The 15,812-nt window shown below is 40.1% G+C and overlaps 1 protein-coding gene across 1 annotated transcript in view; it reads right to left on the bottom strand.

Moving 5' to 3' along the window:
• LOC124264341 (protein KIAA0100-like) overlaps window positions 1-3,455 on the bottom strand; it is a 90,347-nt gene extending 86,892 nt beyond the window's left edge. Inside the window, exon 1 of the mRNA XM_046699097.1 lies at window positions 3,296-3,455. Within this exon, the coding sequence (XP_046555053.1) occupies window positions 3,296-3,354 (59 nt within the window). The 5' untranslated portion in view covers window positions 3,355-3,455. The remainder of the gene's footprint in view (window positions 1-3,295) is intronic.
• Window positions 3,456-15,812: the final 12,357 nt, after the last annotated feature.

Genomic DNA, 15,812 nt, shown 5'->3' with positions numbered 1-15,812 from the left:
AAAAATTTAAAACCCTAGTCAAAAGCTCAAAACCTGTACAATTATATTGACAGCCTTAAACATCTACTAGACTGTCGGGATAGCACTTATCAAAGTTGCACTGGTCCTGTCAACATTTTACTAGACCCGGGCCAGTGGGATAGCGTGAATGTCGAGCCCTGGAAGATAGTACAGAAGAAACATTTACTATGCCATTACCAGGGTTTTACCTTGACTTAGGAAGGTGGGACTCCAGGAGACCCCCGGTAATGCATTTTGCGGGTCCTTGCTGGTTATATGAGGGTTCTGTAAAGTACTGAAATGGTGTGGTGTAGTGTATATTCAGATAATTACTTCAGAGCCTGGAATAAATCAGAGATCATGTGGACTGAGTGAGTGACTGAGTTTTAGTTTAGTTTTTACCACTTTTAGCAATATTCCAGCAATATCACGGCAGGGGTCACCAGAAATGGGCTTCACACATTGTACCCATGTGGGGAATTGAACCCGGGTCTTCAGGGTGCCGAGCAAACGCTTTAACCACTAGGCTACCCCACCACCCCTGATGATGTGGACAGTGGTCAGGCCTGAGTGATACAGATAACTACTCTTGGTGCGCTGTAGGTAGACTTTCCATATCTTTGTGCGTCTGTTTGGACGTGGTACTTGGGTATTTGTGCACCCGTTATCTTGTGCATTGGACACAATTTCCACGTCCACGTGGTACTCGGGTATTTGTGCATTACAATAAAATCATCCATCCTGTTAACTCAGAGGTTTATTCAGGCACATTCAGAGGCTGATATTGCTGTACCCAAGACATACTTGTTACTTGAATTCCTTCCCTAAAATCTCTTTGTGACTATATGTAAGTAGAAATATTAGTTTGTCATACAGACCCTGAAACATATATACCCAATGCAGCCTGTGCAAGTCTAGAACGTGTGGCAAGTCTAGATTATCACAATTTCTGACAATGAAGAAAGTCTCTGCACTCCTTCTTATTGTATTCTTATATGTATAATTATCTATTAACATAATTTAACACCTTATTTTTCGGTAAATTATTATTATTTCAGAGACTAGATGTTAATACAATAGAAATGTCTGTGCCACCTATTGTTGTACTTTACATCGTCAATATTTTAACCCCTTTTTGAGTGAATGAGTGAGTTTAGTTTTACGCCTCACTCGGCAATATTCCAGCTATATGGCGGTGGTCTATAAATAATCGAATCTGGATCAGACAATTCAGTGACCAACAGTATGAGCATCGAGCTACACATTTGGGATACGATGACATGTCAACAAAGTCACGAAGCCTGACCACCCAATCCTGTTAGTCGCCTCTTATAAGCATGGGTTACTGAAGATCAATTCTAACCTGGATCTTCACGGGTCAGTTTGCAGTATGTAGACCTGAACCATTGTATGAAATAGCGTCTGCCCGGCAGCCGCTGCTTGCTAGTTACATGGCCGGATTACAACTTTATTTTATAGCCAGCCCTTTGGGCCAATACATGTATATATATGTGACTATGTCATTGACTACAGGAAATATTTTGAAAATAATTTACAAATGTGGTAGCTAGACGACACCTGTATAGATCATAATCCATCAAACCATAACTTCCACAGATCAGCCAACACATTTATCTAACACTAAATGTGATTGGTCTAGAGAATGCTTTCAGCCAATGAACAATGTTGTTCTGTTTTAATAGTATGTAACAATTACAATTAAATATTTCCGTGAGCAACATTGTCTGCTGTTAAATTGGTTTTGCACATGTTTAAGTTTACCTCACTACAAGTAATTCATTAATTACATTATTTGAACACCTTATCTCAGTTTCCTATTTTTAATACAGAGCTGGTTACATGTTAACAGGGCCAGCAACATGTTTCAGGTATCAGCTCTGTGGGCTTCCTGTTTTTTAAGGAGTTTCATACACTTCCTGAACATAATGGACACATACCTTCCAAATCAGTTATATCACATTGACCCTACAAAATTTCAGCATTCAAAGAGAATCATACCTATTCTGAATTAAATCTATGCTTTACCATGTCTACTACAATATAAGTCTTAATAAGTAATAAATAAATTAGGAGCATAAAAAGAATATATATTTAGCAACAATGTTATGAAAACATTGTGAATAACAAGCACTCAGTGCTAATTGTATCCACAGGACTGTTTTGTTTGAAAATTGAAATTAAATTGTTATGTAGTGGCTAAATAGGGAGTACTGCACTTCACTGGGTGCACTTTTTCAGATAAATTAGCGCTGCTGGGGTTCCCTAACCCTAACCCCTAACCCTAAGGATCGTAAAGGGTGCCTAACCCTAAACCCTAAGGATCGTAAAGGGTGGCATACCCTAACCCTAAACCCTAACCCTAAGGATCGTAAAAAAATTTTATAGCCGCTAAATAATTTCCGATTTAAACCACTGGCCTTCTGATCCAAGGCCAGACACATTGTCCACATGACCAAAGAGGTAATGCCGACAAGGTATGGATGTCATCTCTGGGATGACTCCATGGAGTGCTACAGTTAGTTTAAATCCAAGAACAAGTTAATTTTGATTTACATAACCAAACTGATCATGGTTACTCCTTAATCCTGAATAACGGACTCATATGGGACCAGTAGAGAATCTGCTCCATGGTTAACAATGGAACTTATATACATGTCATTGGAGCAACAACATACACTGCGTGGTCAGACTTAGTGACTCAGTTGATTGCATGTCATTGTACCACCACAGAGAATATTGCTTGAAATAGCATTGATTTGTCTGGTACAAACTCATTTATACACTGTTTAAAAACATATAGTTTGTATAATGCTGAGCGTGATGTAAAACACAACCAAAGCAAATATAATCATTTGTCCTTTTTCAATTCAATTTTTCATTTTGTATAACTGACACTGATGTTTGACATAAAGGTTGCCGACAACACATATGATCATCGACACGTATATCAAAGGATAATATTTGTGGAAAGATTAAGAATTGGGCTGAAGGTATACATGAGATTTATGAATCTTTGATGGATTAATTAATATAACCAAAACTTTATAAAACATAAACTTCATAGTGTTATGAACACTCTGCAAATGAATGTGAGTGGTGAACCTCCACACAATACACTATTACTAATCTTATATTTACACATCATGTTATTCCACAAATACATTCATGTGACGAATGAGTAATTAACTGCATGCTGTCAGGTGATTTGGAAGCTGAAAGTTTATTTTGATAACAAATTGCAGACGATTTTTCTGCTTCAATCAAGTCAATTTACCTGCTCAGAAGCCAGAACAGAATACCAATGATAATCAGTGTCCACACAAAAGAAGGCATGATTATAGTCAATGTTCAGGTATTCTTCCGAAATGTGTACATTTGTCACTCATTGTTGTAAACATGTTTGATTTCCTCCCACCGAAACGGGCACCTGTCAGCTGCCATGTTGTTTAGAAATATGGGTCAGCGGAAGTACTACTTTACAGAAACTAATTACATGCTTCATTGTGAAAACCCTGAAATGAATACGGTACATCGTTAGCCTAAAACATATCTATTCAAGTTGATAAAACATAAAAACAATGTAGAACGATGCTAGCAAATAATTATAAAATTATATTAGTCATAATTCATGTAAATACATTACAGGAGACTGACATAACGGCATATATGAGCTAAAATACAATAAAATGTTTCTCGGTTGTTTTTATATTTCAGACGTGAACGTATATCTATGTTTGTATGTTTAGAAATATGGGGAACAACAATTCAAATTCATTCAAAAACGAGAACCATCAAAAACCGAAAAATATAATAAGAGGGATATTGTTCAGTTACACAGGGTAAACATTTCTTTCTTGATATCAGGATATGACTTCTAAAACGAGTATATCCTCGATTCGTGATACTCATTATATAGTTAGGGGCGGTGAGGTAGCCTAGTGGTTAACGTTTGCTCGTCACGCCGATGACCTGGCTTCGATTTCCTACATGGGTACAATGTGCGAAAACCATTTCTGGTGTCCCCCTCCGTGCATGATGGTGCCGGAACATTGCTAAAAGCGTCGTAAAACAATACTCACTCTCAGACATACAGTTAGGTGAGGTGAAATTGGGTTGATCGTCGTGCTTGAGAATATTTCGCTCATATGACGACGTGCATGCGTGTGTATGTGTATGTGCGGCTGCTTGTACTAGCCCAGATAGGAAGGATGCCACACTCAGACACATTATACTGATTCCGAGCCGACCAGTCCTTGGTGTACCCATAATGCCGAAAGCCAGGCAGGGACCAACAAGTAACATATTTTAACGTCATTTGGTATGACGCGGTCGGGAATCGAACCCGCGATCTTCCGCTTTTCGGGCGGACGCTCTAACCACTACACCACGGAGGCGGTCACAGATATACAGTAAAATACAGTAGTTTTTAGAGTAAAGTGAAACTGCGTCTTTTTTCTGAAACGATTTACGATTGATGACAGCACATTTCTTTGAATAAAGCACAGGATTTGGAACAAACGCTGGCTTCTCGATTAAACGCTCGTCCTCGGTTAATACTACTAATGGTAGTACTTTATGCATGGAATTCTTCCGAAATTAATTATCTTCGCGACTAAACACCGCTGATAAAGACTGTCTGAAAAGAATATAGACGTGGGTTGCTAACCGAGGAAGGGGCGGAGGGGTAACCTAGTACATGTAGTTAAAGCTCGGTCGTCACGTTGAAGACCCGGGTTCGATTCCCCACATGGGTACAATGTGTGACGATATTGCTGGAATATTGCTAAAAACTAACTCACTCACTCCTAACTGAGGAAAGACGGTCTTTCGTGGCTTTGCTGTTTTTCTCATTTTGGGCGGGTTGTTTTCACACCTATAGAATGGTTAATATTTTGGATGTCCAGTAGGTCAAGTTTGGAATCAACGTGGGCATGTGTTGGTCAGTGGCACCGGAAACCAGCGTCTCAGGGGTGGTGACTGCTTGGTCTTGAGGTCGTCGCTGTTCGAATCCTAAGAGCGCCTTGGTAATAAAAGCTTTATCTTGTCAGCACCATACGCTCGTATGTTTCATAAAAACGGCATTCGTCACATTCACCGAGTCAAAACAAATCTATAATATGATTAATCGACGGCCAGTGACCAGTCGACTCCGGGCTCAAAGATTAAGGATTTACAGACCTCACAGAGGATGGGCCCGGACTGTAAGTCGTTGGCAGCGACGAGACTGACAGAGGGTGTTCACAGCTCATGGAAGGCAGCCAACAACGTCAACGTCTTACCGTCGCATGCACGTTCCCCAGTCAAACATCGACAGCGACCACAAACTCCTGCCAGCCGACAAAAATACATGATCCAAGAACCAGTTATATGGCGACAGTCTGTAAATAATGGAGTCTGGGACACGACAATCCAGTGATCGACAACATGAGCACTGATCTACGCAATTGGGATACGACGTCATGTGTCATCCAAGTCAGCGAGCCTGACCACCCGATCCCTTTAGTCGCCTCTTACGACATGGGTTACTGAAGATCAATTCTAACCCGGATTATCAAGGGTTTTGTGTGTTGGAAGCGTATTGCTCCGCCTCAATCCGGGCACCTTTCACTCCAGTATTGGTTGTTTCATGGCTGTCATTTAAAATCATGAAAATGTCGATTTCACTGAGATCGTTGTTAGATCTGTTCAGTATATTCTATATCTTCCCTTTCTGGTTTTCAGACCTACGTCGATGAAGTTTTACTTTTTCCTGAATTAAACCGGGTATGAGCTTCTTCTTTTCCTATTAAGACAGCATGTTTGCTGTGGTGGAATTGGGTTTAACGTCGTGCTTGAGAATATTTCGCTCACATGACGACGTGCATGCGTGTATGTGTATGTGCGGCTGCTTGTACTAGCCCAGACTAAGCTGGTTTTATAGTGCTAGCCCACTGAGATACCATGCCGCAGTGAAGCATGAATACCCCATTCAGACACATTATACTGACTCCGAGCCGACCAGTCCTTGACGTACCCATTAATGCCGAGCGCCAGGCAGGGACAAACAAGTACCATATTTTAACGTCTTTTGGTATAACGCGGTCGGGGATCGAACCCACGACCTTCCGCTCTCCGGGCGGACGCTCTAACCACTACAGCATGTTTGCGGTGCTGTTTTCCTTGTAAAACAGAGTTTGGACTCCGACCTACTGTTTTAAGCTGTTTCAAAAAAGAAAGGATTTGAATCTTCTCTTTTTCACTATGGTAGAACCCGTCGTTCTATAAACGGCTTTACACCACTGCTACCCGCTTATTGTTTGCAAAGTTAGGCAAACGCTTATTCCCTGAATGTATATCATTTTGATCGAAACAAAATATTCATTTTAAATTGAAAGGAGCCCCAGTGAGATAGGTACATGAAAAGTAGGAACGTGGTAAAGATTTAAAATTTGGTTTATTTCGTCAAGGCTATAAATGTGAATATAGGTATAGTGCCTAAAATATCTTGTTTAACGAAAAACGCATTGTCAGGAAGGTTTCTCATGATCACATACATATGTCAGGACTCTTTTGTCGATATAACTGTTTAATCCGTACTCGCCGCACACCCATCTGTTCGGAGTCTTATTCACAACGTGATTATTTCTCATTCACTCCGTCACCACACACGCGCGCGCGCACACACACACACACACACACACATCCGATCCCACCCATTCCTAACCCCAACCCAAATGTTCTGAACAGTCAGTATCATATGGTTTCTGATGGCCATGCTTACTTCGATTGTTTGCGTTATAACGAGGGTGTGTGACTCCTCACACACGTCGTATATATTTAGATGTCGTATATGTGTTTTAAAGTTGCCTTTCACAGGTAAAAAAATATTTCACAGCTGATCATGTGAAAACTATCGGTTTCTTAATGTCCCGTACTCGTCCCGTAATTTTCCCCTTCCGCTGCAATGATAAAGCTCGAAATGAAACAATTGTCATTCATGTCAAGATTTTCTCAGATTATGGGTCTCCATGTCAGTGTAAAAGGAATTATTTGTTTCAATCAAAATTATACATATCGATGTGTGAGTGTGCGTGCGTGCGCGTGCGCGCGCGCGCGTGTGATGTGTGTGTGTGTGTGCGTGCGTGCGTGCGTGCGTGCGTGCGTGCGTGTGTGTGTGTGTGTGTGTGTGTGTGTGTGTGTGTGTGTGTGTGTGTGTGTGTGAACAAGTGATTTCTGCAGGTATATAGGCGACTATATTGTCACTATCTGTAACGTGATACGCATGATAACGACATAGATACTACCGTTATGCGTCGCCTGAAGGTGTTAATGAAACATATAGGAGTGAAATTGTTTTTCAATCTATTTAAATATATCTACTTCTATTATAAACACACAGACAAAGTCTACATCGACCGCAATATGACCCGAGTGTAGATCTCGTCTGTTGTACAGGATTTTCTAGGTCACCACACTTGCACAGTTGGTTTGACATTCATGGTCGTTCACGCTATCTAAGCTATCGATTACTCTTCTGAAAACATATACTTTTGATAGAACAAAATTGAACAGTAGCCTGTTGTATTTCACAGCTGTTCATGTAATTGGCGAGAAAGCTATCACTGTTTCTTAATGGCCTAAAGCACGAAGATACATGTAGTCATGGGTTTGAATCCCAGAGTTTAACAGAAGATTCCCGATACCATACTCGTCCAGTAATGAAGTAAATAATTTTGTTTGCCACAGGCTTAGGCCATAAGTAATTTTAATGGCCACGTGTTTAGACCACAGGTAATTTTGCTTGCCACAGGCTTAGGCCATAAGTACTTTTGATGACAACAGGCTTAGACCATAAGTAATTTTACTTGCCACAGGCTTAGACCACAAGTACTTTTATTGGCCACGTGCTTAGACCACAAGTAATTTTACAGGACACGCGGAGTAGCTCATATCTACACTACAAGTCTATCTCATATCTACACTACAAGTCTATCAACTATAAAGTGAGTCTGTAGATAATCGGATCTGGACAGATCCATCAACTGATTGACACGATGAGCGTCGATCAAGTAAATTTGATGAAGATAAGACACATTGATTCGTGTTTCTCTCTCACTACGTAGTTTGGAGTGAGTGAGCATGTCTTTTTTACGCCGTTTCTAGCAAACTACGGATATAACGAACTTAAATTTGTGATCCCCTTGAGTTCTCTAAATGCGTAGATTATTCTACCAGCAATATCAGGTCGAGGGACAAACATATTACCCGGGCCTTCGGCGCTTTAGTGAGTGAGTGAGTTTGGTTTTACGCCGCTTTTAGCAATATTCAAGCAATATCACGGCGGGGGACACCAGAAATGGGCTTAAAACATTGTACCCATGTGGGGAATCGAACCCGGGTCTTCGGCGTGACGAGCGAACGCCTTAACCACTAGGCTACCCCACCGCCCCCCTTCGGCGCTTTAACCACTAGCTGTCGTAAAAGGCAACTAACAGGAGCTGCTGGTCAGGCTCGCTGAACTAGTTGACACATGTCTTCGTATGCAAAGTGTGTAGGTTGATGTTCCTGATGTCAATCTAGATAATTACAGAGCGCCGTTAGAAACGTTGTATAAATTTTAAAATACCGTAAATGTCAGATTAAACCCAGGTCTTTAATAAATGCAAATATAACCTAGGCCATACAATCCAGTGATAAGTGTTATATAAAAACTACTGTTTATTGTCAGTGAGTCGATTTTAGCAACATTCCAGCAAAATCACGGCGGGGAACACTACATATGTGCTTCACACGTTGCGCTCATGTGGGGAATCGAACACGGGTCTTCGGCGTGACAAGCGAACTCTTTAACCGCTAGGCCACTCCACCACCCCTATACTGTTTATTGTAATCGTCGAAAAGCAAGATGACTAGATAAAGTGAAATAACAGTATTAGGCATAAGCAAACCACGAATTGCAGCAATGAACCAGCAGGCTTGAGGTCATATTGGTCCCCTGCCGTGATATTGCTGGAATATTGCTAAAAGCGGCGTAAAACTAAACTCACTCACTCATAGAGAGACAGGCAATCTGCATTTGTATAGATCTTTTTCACATTTTAAATTCAGCTTGACAGCTTGTACTCTATTCAAGTTTTATTTAAAGAAATATTTCCGAAGAAGAAAAAATTATGACTTCTGAGTAAAGGTCGCAGCTTTCTCTGACCTCTGATGTGTAATACCTGCATCAGGACCCTCCTTTTGACTCTGGCGAAGGAAGGACGGGAAAACTGATACAGGCGAACGAATGACTGAAAGACTGATACGAACTACGGGATACCCTCACGGTACCCGAGGTCGCAAGGCTCATTTCTGTGGTAGACGTAATATATATCGTTTACCTCACCAAAAACAGTACAACGCTGAGGTATCTGACTTACCGTCAAAAGGCGTTAAACGTCACCTTAAGCTCACTTTCCATCGACCGTAGTCTGGTTCACAGTCCCCAGTATTTTCCGCTAAAGCTCTAAATGAAGCAATGTATTATTTATGTCTTGATTTGCTCAGGTTCTGAATCACTCTTCTCACTGGGGCTGCTTGTCAATTTAAAAGGATTTAGCTGTTTCTAACAAAATTTTATAGAGAGAGAATACTACACGAGCAAGTGTGTGACACGACTTATACGAAACGAGTCTAGCTCGGGCAATGCATAATTTTGCACGAGTTTCGTTTAAGTCGTTTGACTCACTTCCTCGAGCGTAATAATTTCTTTATTATTCAGTTTATTCATGTACATTTGTGCACTAAACCACGCTAAGCAAGTGTGACGACCCTGTTCATTGACGTAACGTTGAATTGTTTAATGACGTTACAGACGACGAAATACAGAAACAATGGTTGCTAGGCAAAAGTGATATGTGCACATTGCACATATGATATTTATTACTCGCACGTGGAAAATACTGGGGTGTAATATAACTTTACGGCAATATTACACTAGTGTAGTACCGTTAGACATAATATATTATGACGTGATAATGGTTACAGTTATGGCGTCACAATGCCAATGCCTCTGTGTATCATAAACAGAATACTAAACTCGCTAACGTGAAATACCATTTTTATTAAACTCGTGAAAGATTTAGTATCAAACTCGCTTTCGTTAGTTGGATACCAAATCATTAACTCGTTTAATAAAATTAGTATTACACGGAAGGTGGTTTAGTATTCTCTATATATGACACTGGTTATGCTTCACCATATGGATAATAATTCGCGTTAGTCAACATCGACCTCAATATGACCCGATGAGATCTCGTGTGAAGAACAGGATTTTCGAGGTCACCACATACACAGTTGGTTTGACATGCTCATTCACGCTATCTAAGCTATCGATTACTCTTAGAAAATATATACTTTTGAAAATCCATTTAAATTGAAAAGGTATCCCAAACAGCTGGGAGATTCCTGAACCTGAGGAAAATCTAGACTTGCTTCATTAAGGGCTTTGGGATTACAAAATTACATTATGGAATAAGACAAAAAGGGTTCTGGGACTGTGAGATATGACATAAAAATGCCATTTGAATAAGAGTGCATAAGGATGTGACACAGTGATACAGCACATGGAAAAGATACCATATAATTTGCATTATTGAACATAATGGTGGCATATTGTAACACGTGGAATAACCTTTGTCGTCAGGGTAACAGTCTTTTTCTCAATACGTTATAATGGTTTATTATATCCAGATACACTTATAGATCTTTCTGTGTGAATGTCTGACGTATAACAACAGGTGGCGCAGTTTCGCTTCTCTGTATTTATCTAAAATCAATCAATTTATTATTAGGGATCTGGACGCAAAGTCATCGCCATTCACGGTAACAGCTGGCCAAGCTCGACTGTCACAAACTATACGCCTTCATATATACGTGATTGTTAGAGCGCATCGGTTAAAGTGCGAGTAGATTTATTTTATTTATACACCCAACAACCTAGATTTCTCACGTTAGAGTAACGCTGAGTTGTATGAAATACGCATGTTACATCACGCCGAATAGGTGAGTGAGTGAGTCTGGGTGGGTTAGTGAGTGAGTGAGTTCGTCCCTTCAAACGTTACTCTCATGTCAAGAAAACTGGCCCAGATTTAACTACAATACCGTTGCAAACGTCATAAAACACAACTCTCTCATCACTTAGAACAATTAATCGTGCACCTCAGGCATAGACGGGATCTAATCGTTAAGATAGGTGTGATAAATCCCGTATATTGAAATACGAAACGATAATCTTGGCGTTGATTTACGGCATAACCGTGAAGCTACGACGTAGAACTAGTTTTAGCAACCCATGCTTGTCGTAAGAGGCGACCAAAGAATTCGGTTGTTTAAAGCCTCACTCAGCAATATTCCAGATATATGGCGGCGCTTTGTAAATAGTCGAGTCTGGACCAGGCAATCCAGTGATGGACGTCATGAGCATCGATCTACGCAACTGGGTTACGATGACATGTGTCAACCAAGTCAGCGAGCCTGACCACCCGTTTGTCGCTATGGGTTCTTGAAGACCAATTCTAACCCGGATCTTCACGGATCCTTGGCAACACCTCAGTGTAGCAGCGGTATGACGTCTTCTCGGAAAGCCGAAGGTCGGTGTTTGATCCCCAGTCACTTCATAACAAAGTCGGACAGACAGACAGACAATTTATTAGAGTCTCATCTCAACATCACACATATGTCCATAGAGCAAAATAAACGTTGAGCCAATCTTTACAGACTTATGAGAGACTATATAACAAATACAAAACTAAAAGAGTATAGGATATAAAATACCTATTTACAGTTCCAAGTTAAGAGTATAAAGGGGCATGTCGCCGCCGTCAGATAAGAAAGCAGGTTTAGGCTGTATTACAAGACACTTATGGATAGGACAGTAAAATCTAATCTTATCAATGTCACTAAATGACATAAAACCATCAGTAAGCTGCTCACATTTACTAGACAGGTGTGGTGAGGTGAGGTGAAATTGGGTTTAACGTCGTGCTTGAGAATATTTCGCTCATATGACGACGTGCATGCGTGTGTATGTGTATGTGCGGCTGCTTGTACTAGCCCAGACTGAAGCTGGTTTTATAGTGCTAGCCCACTGAGATACCATGCCGCAGTGAAGCATGAATACCCCATTCAGACACATTATACTGACTCCGAGCCGACCAGTCCTTGTTGTACCCATTAATGCCGAGCGCCAGACAGGGACCAACAAGTACCATATTTTAACGTCTTTTTAGTATGACGCAGTCGGGGATCGAACCCGCGACCTTCCGCTCTCCGGGCGGACGCTCTAACCACTACACCACGGAGGCGGTCTTCGTATGGTATCGAACTCAGTCGACAGTACTGTTGTTAAATACTTGATTTGTTTATATTTGTTGCAAACAGCAACGTTCCAGCTACACGACCGCAGCGTGTAAATATATGTAATGGAGTCTAGACCAGACATTCCAGTGATTGACATCATGAGCATCGAGATATAATGAGTCTATTGAGATGTGTCAACGTAGCATGACAACCTTCTCGACCCTGCCATGATGGCACGGTGGGGTAGGATAGTGGTTAAAGCTTCGCTTGTCACGCCGGACACCCGGGTTCGATTCCCAGCAAGGATACAATGTGCGAAGCTGGGTGAGTGAGTGAGTTTAGTTTTACGCCGCTTCTGGCAATATTCCAGCAATATCACATCGGGGTTACGACAGAAATAAGCTTCACACATTGTAGTGCATGAGTGAGTATGGTTTACCGCCGCTTTTAGCAATACTCCAGCAATGTCACGACAGGGGACACCAGAAAGGGGCTTCACGCATTGTATCTATGTGGGGAACCCGGGTCTTCGGCATGACGAGCGAAAGCTTTTAACCACAAGGCTACCCCACCGCCCCTCTTAGATCGCTGAGAATGTACTACATGATATAATATAGTTTTAATCATATTCCTGATGAATGGACAAAAGAAGCACTGCCACGTCGTAACAAAGAATATAATGGGGTTGTTATCTATAAAGATGCTGTGTATTTATATAGGACCACCCCAATATTCAATATTTAAGTATTATATGGATCATAGTATGAACTATTAAATACTTTAATATTGAAAATTGGGGTTTTCCTTAACTTTTTTGTTGAGTATATGTAATACAATAATTCATATACGGAATCAATTATTGCTGTTTTACAAAACTTTTTTCTACCAATATAGAAATTTAGATTAACAATTATCGTTCACGTCAGATTGTACACCAGGTTTCTACAAATAATAAATAAATGGTAGTAGTTTATTATAGTGTCATGTGTTATAAATGATGGGACAGCATAGTACAGTATACAAAATGCAAACACCAGGCCTCGAAGGCCGAAATGACACCCTACAAATCCGTTGCTATGTAACTTCAGCGAAGCTATGCATCCTTGCATTTAGAATATACACACGTCTTAAATGCACTCGATGACGCAAAGTGTCCATGTAAACAAACGGGTATCGTCACTGTGTGTTCATTAGTCGTGAATAGCAAGCTGATAGGTAGTAAATATATACTGTGTGTATCAATCGCGGTGATCGGATTAGTGATTAGGGTGTTTATTTAGCCTGAGAGCGTTGGCGGCTCGGCTTTAAGTTTATATACACTTCTAAGTAGCAGTAGGTTAACATGGAATATATATGCGGTGTAGTTCCAGTAAGAATTGAAACTGGGCGGAATGAAAATCTACGAGCTAGCGAAAGGAAATGTTTTAATTGTACAGATTGTGTAGAAGACGAGTTTCATGTACTGTTTCACTGTGATGTTATAATGATATTACAGAAAGACTTTTTTCATATTGCTATTCCCATGATGCGGACTTTTACGTTTTAACAAATGTTGGAAAACTTGTTGTGTCAAAGTACTGATATTTTTTACTATTTTGCCCAAACCTGCTTTTTTATATATACAGCCTTCAAAACCCATAAAGTATTACCAGTTTTATGCATTTACTACGTATATGCATGTAAGTTTTAAGATTTTGAAACGACTATTGTCTCTATAGAACAAACTTTATGGATAACAACTTCTTTTTATTCGTGAGTGCGACGTTTCGATACAGATTCTTGTACCGTTGTCAAGCATAATGGAACATGAAGAAGGGGAAGTGTATATATACTGGATGTAACAATGTAACAAAAAAAACAACATAATTAACATAATTGGCTAGGCAGAAAGCTGATGAAGCCAGAGAGTAGACAAAGGACAGGCGTGGAAGCCAATGATGTACAAATAATAATGAGATGTTTATACAGCAGAGTTTATACAGTAGATTGGGCTTGGTGGATGAGTGCATCATAAGCGGATGGAATGAAGTATCCTTGGTCTCGGTTGATGGTGGGCTTTTGGCTATTGGCTATTGTCTCTCATAACTCATATTGAGTAGTTCTGTACTTTTACTTTTGTTCTATGTATATATGTGTTTAACATCATGTTGTACAGCAGGGAGACGTAAATAAACAATTACCTGTCTGTTTGTCTGTCTGTCTGTCTATGTACGTAGGCCTGCGGCACCTTGAATAATGATTAAAATGGCGTCGGGACAGATAATTATATACTCATGCCAATAATGGTTGTCACCCCCTTCAATTTATTTAATTGGAGAGGGTGTGTGGGGTGTGTGTGTGAGGTGTGTGTGTGGGTTGGGGTGGGGAGGGGGGTGACAACCATTATTGGCATGAGTATATTTCGTGATTTCAACTTAGTTTGGTTATCTCCCAATTTGACACCCATTTGACAGACACTGAACTAGATGGTTAATTAGGGTAACACCTACGGGTATAATGGAACAGTCCAGTGAGTAGAGTAGGGTGAGCCTGAAACAGGTTGGTTATTGAGAGGTTTGATTGTGTAGATTGAACTTTGTTGTGATTGAATGATAATATGTCTTCTCATCTCAAAATTGTTTCTAAATGTACAATGTGAATCCCCCTAAAATTTATGTTTCGTCACGATATGGCTGAGATATTGCCGATGTGACGTTAAATATTAACTCACTCACTCACTAAAATGTATGTACAAAGTAAGTGACCCCCTCCCCTTTCCATATTTTTGTAGCATAAGTTTTAAATATTTTTATGTACAAAATTGCTGACCCCCTAGAAACGTGTACAAAATTCCTGACCCCCTACCTCTCCAGAACAAAATGGGTGACCCCCCCTTAAAATCTTCATCACACCCCCACACATACCACCCCTAGCCATACATTATGAACAGTCACTTATTGGAAGTTAACTGAGAAAACGTTTTGGTGGAGAGATATATAGACATGTACATTAAGTGTATTCGTAATAAATAATTAAGTGTACTCGTCATATGTCTTAATCTTGTGTGCAAAACAATTAACTTACTTATTCCATATGAAAAATATTTGGGTGCACATTTTTCTTTCACGTGGATATAAGATTTAAATAATGCAACAGAATCGCAATTTCTAATAGCTAAGGGAATATATTCCACATTTTAACTGCTGATGGAATAAAAGACGATGTTGAGTACTGGTGTTGTTCTATTTATAGTCTATTTGCAGTGAAAACGTACCGATGAATTTCACTTTAAACAAAAAAGTAAATCAAATAAAGTGAAATTAAGACTGCGAATCCTCATAAATTTGCCTTGCCAACTGAACATTTAAATCTCAGAATTTTATTCATTGTAGGACAAAAGTTGTTTAACAAACGATCATACATTCAAATCGCTGTTATTGGTTTGTATTACAAGGGGATGAGCGCAGTAGATGGAACAGTGAAACAAATGCACG

This window comes from Haliotis rubra, unplaced genomic scaffold (genome assembly GCF_003918875.1).
Source record: "Haliotis rubra isolate DU_JTF1 unplaced genomic scaffold, ASM391887v1 Scf92, whole genome shotgun sequence".
NCBI classification, from domain to species: Eukaryota; Metazoa; Mollusca; class Gastropoda; order Lepetellida; family Haliotidae; genus Haliotis; species Haliotis rubra.
This window is presented reverse-complemented; position numbering and strand designations above follow the sequence as displayed.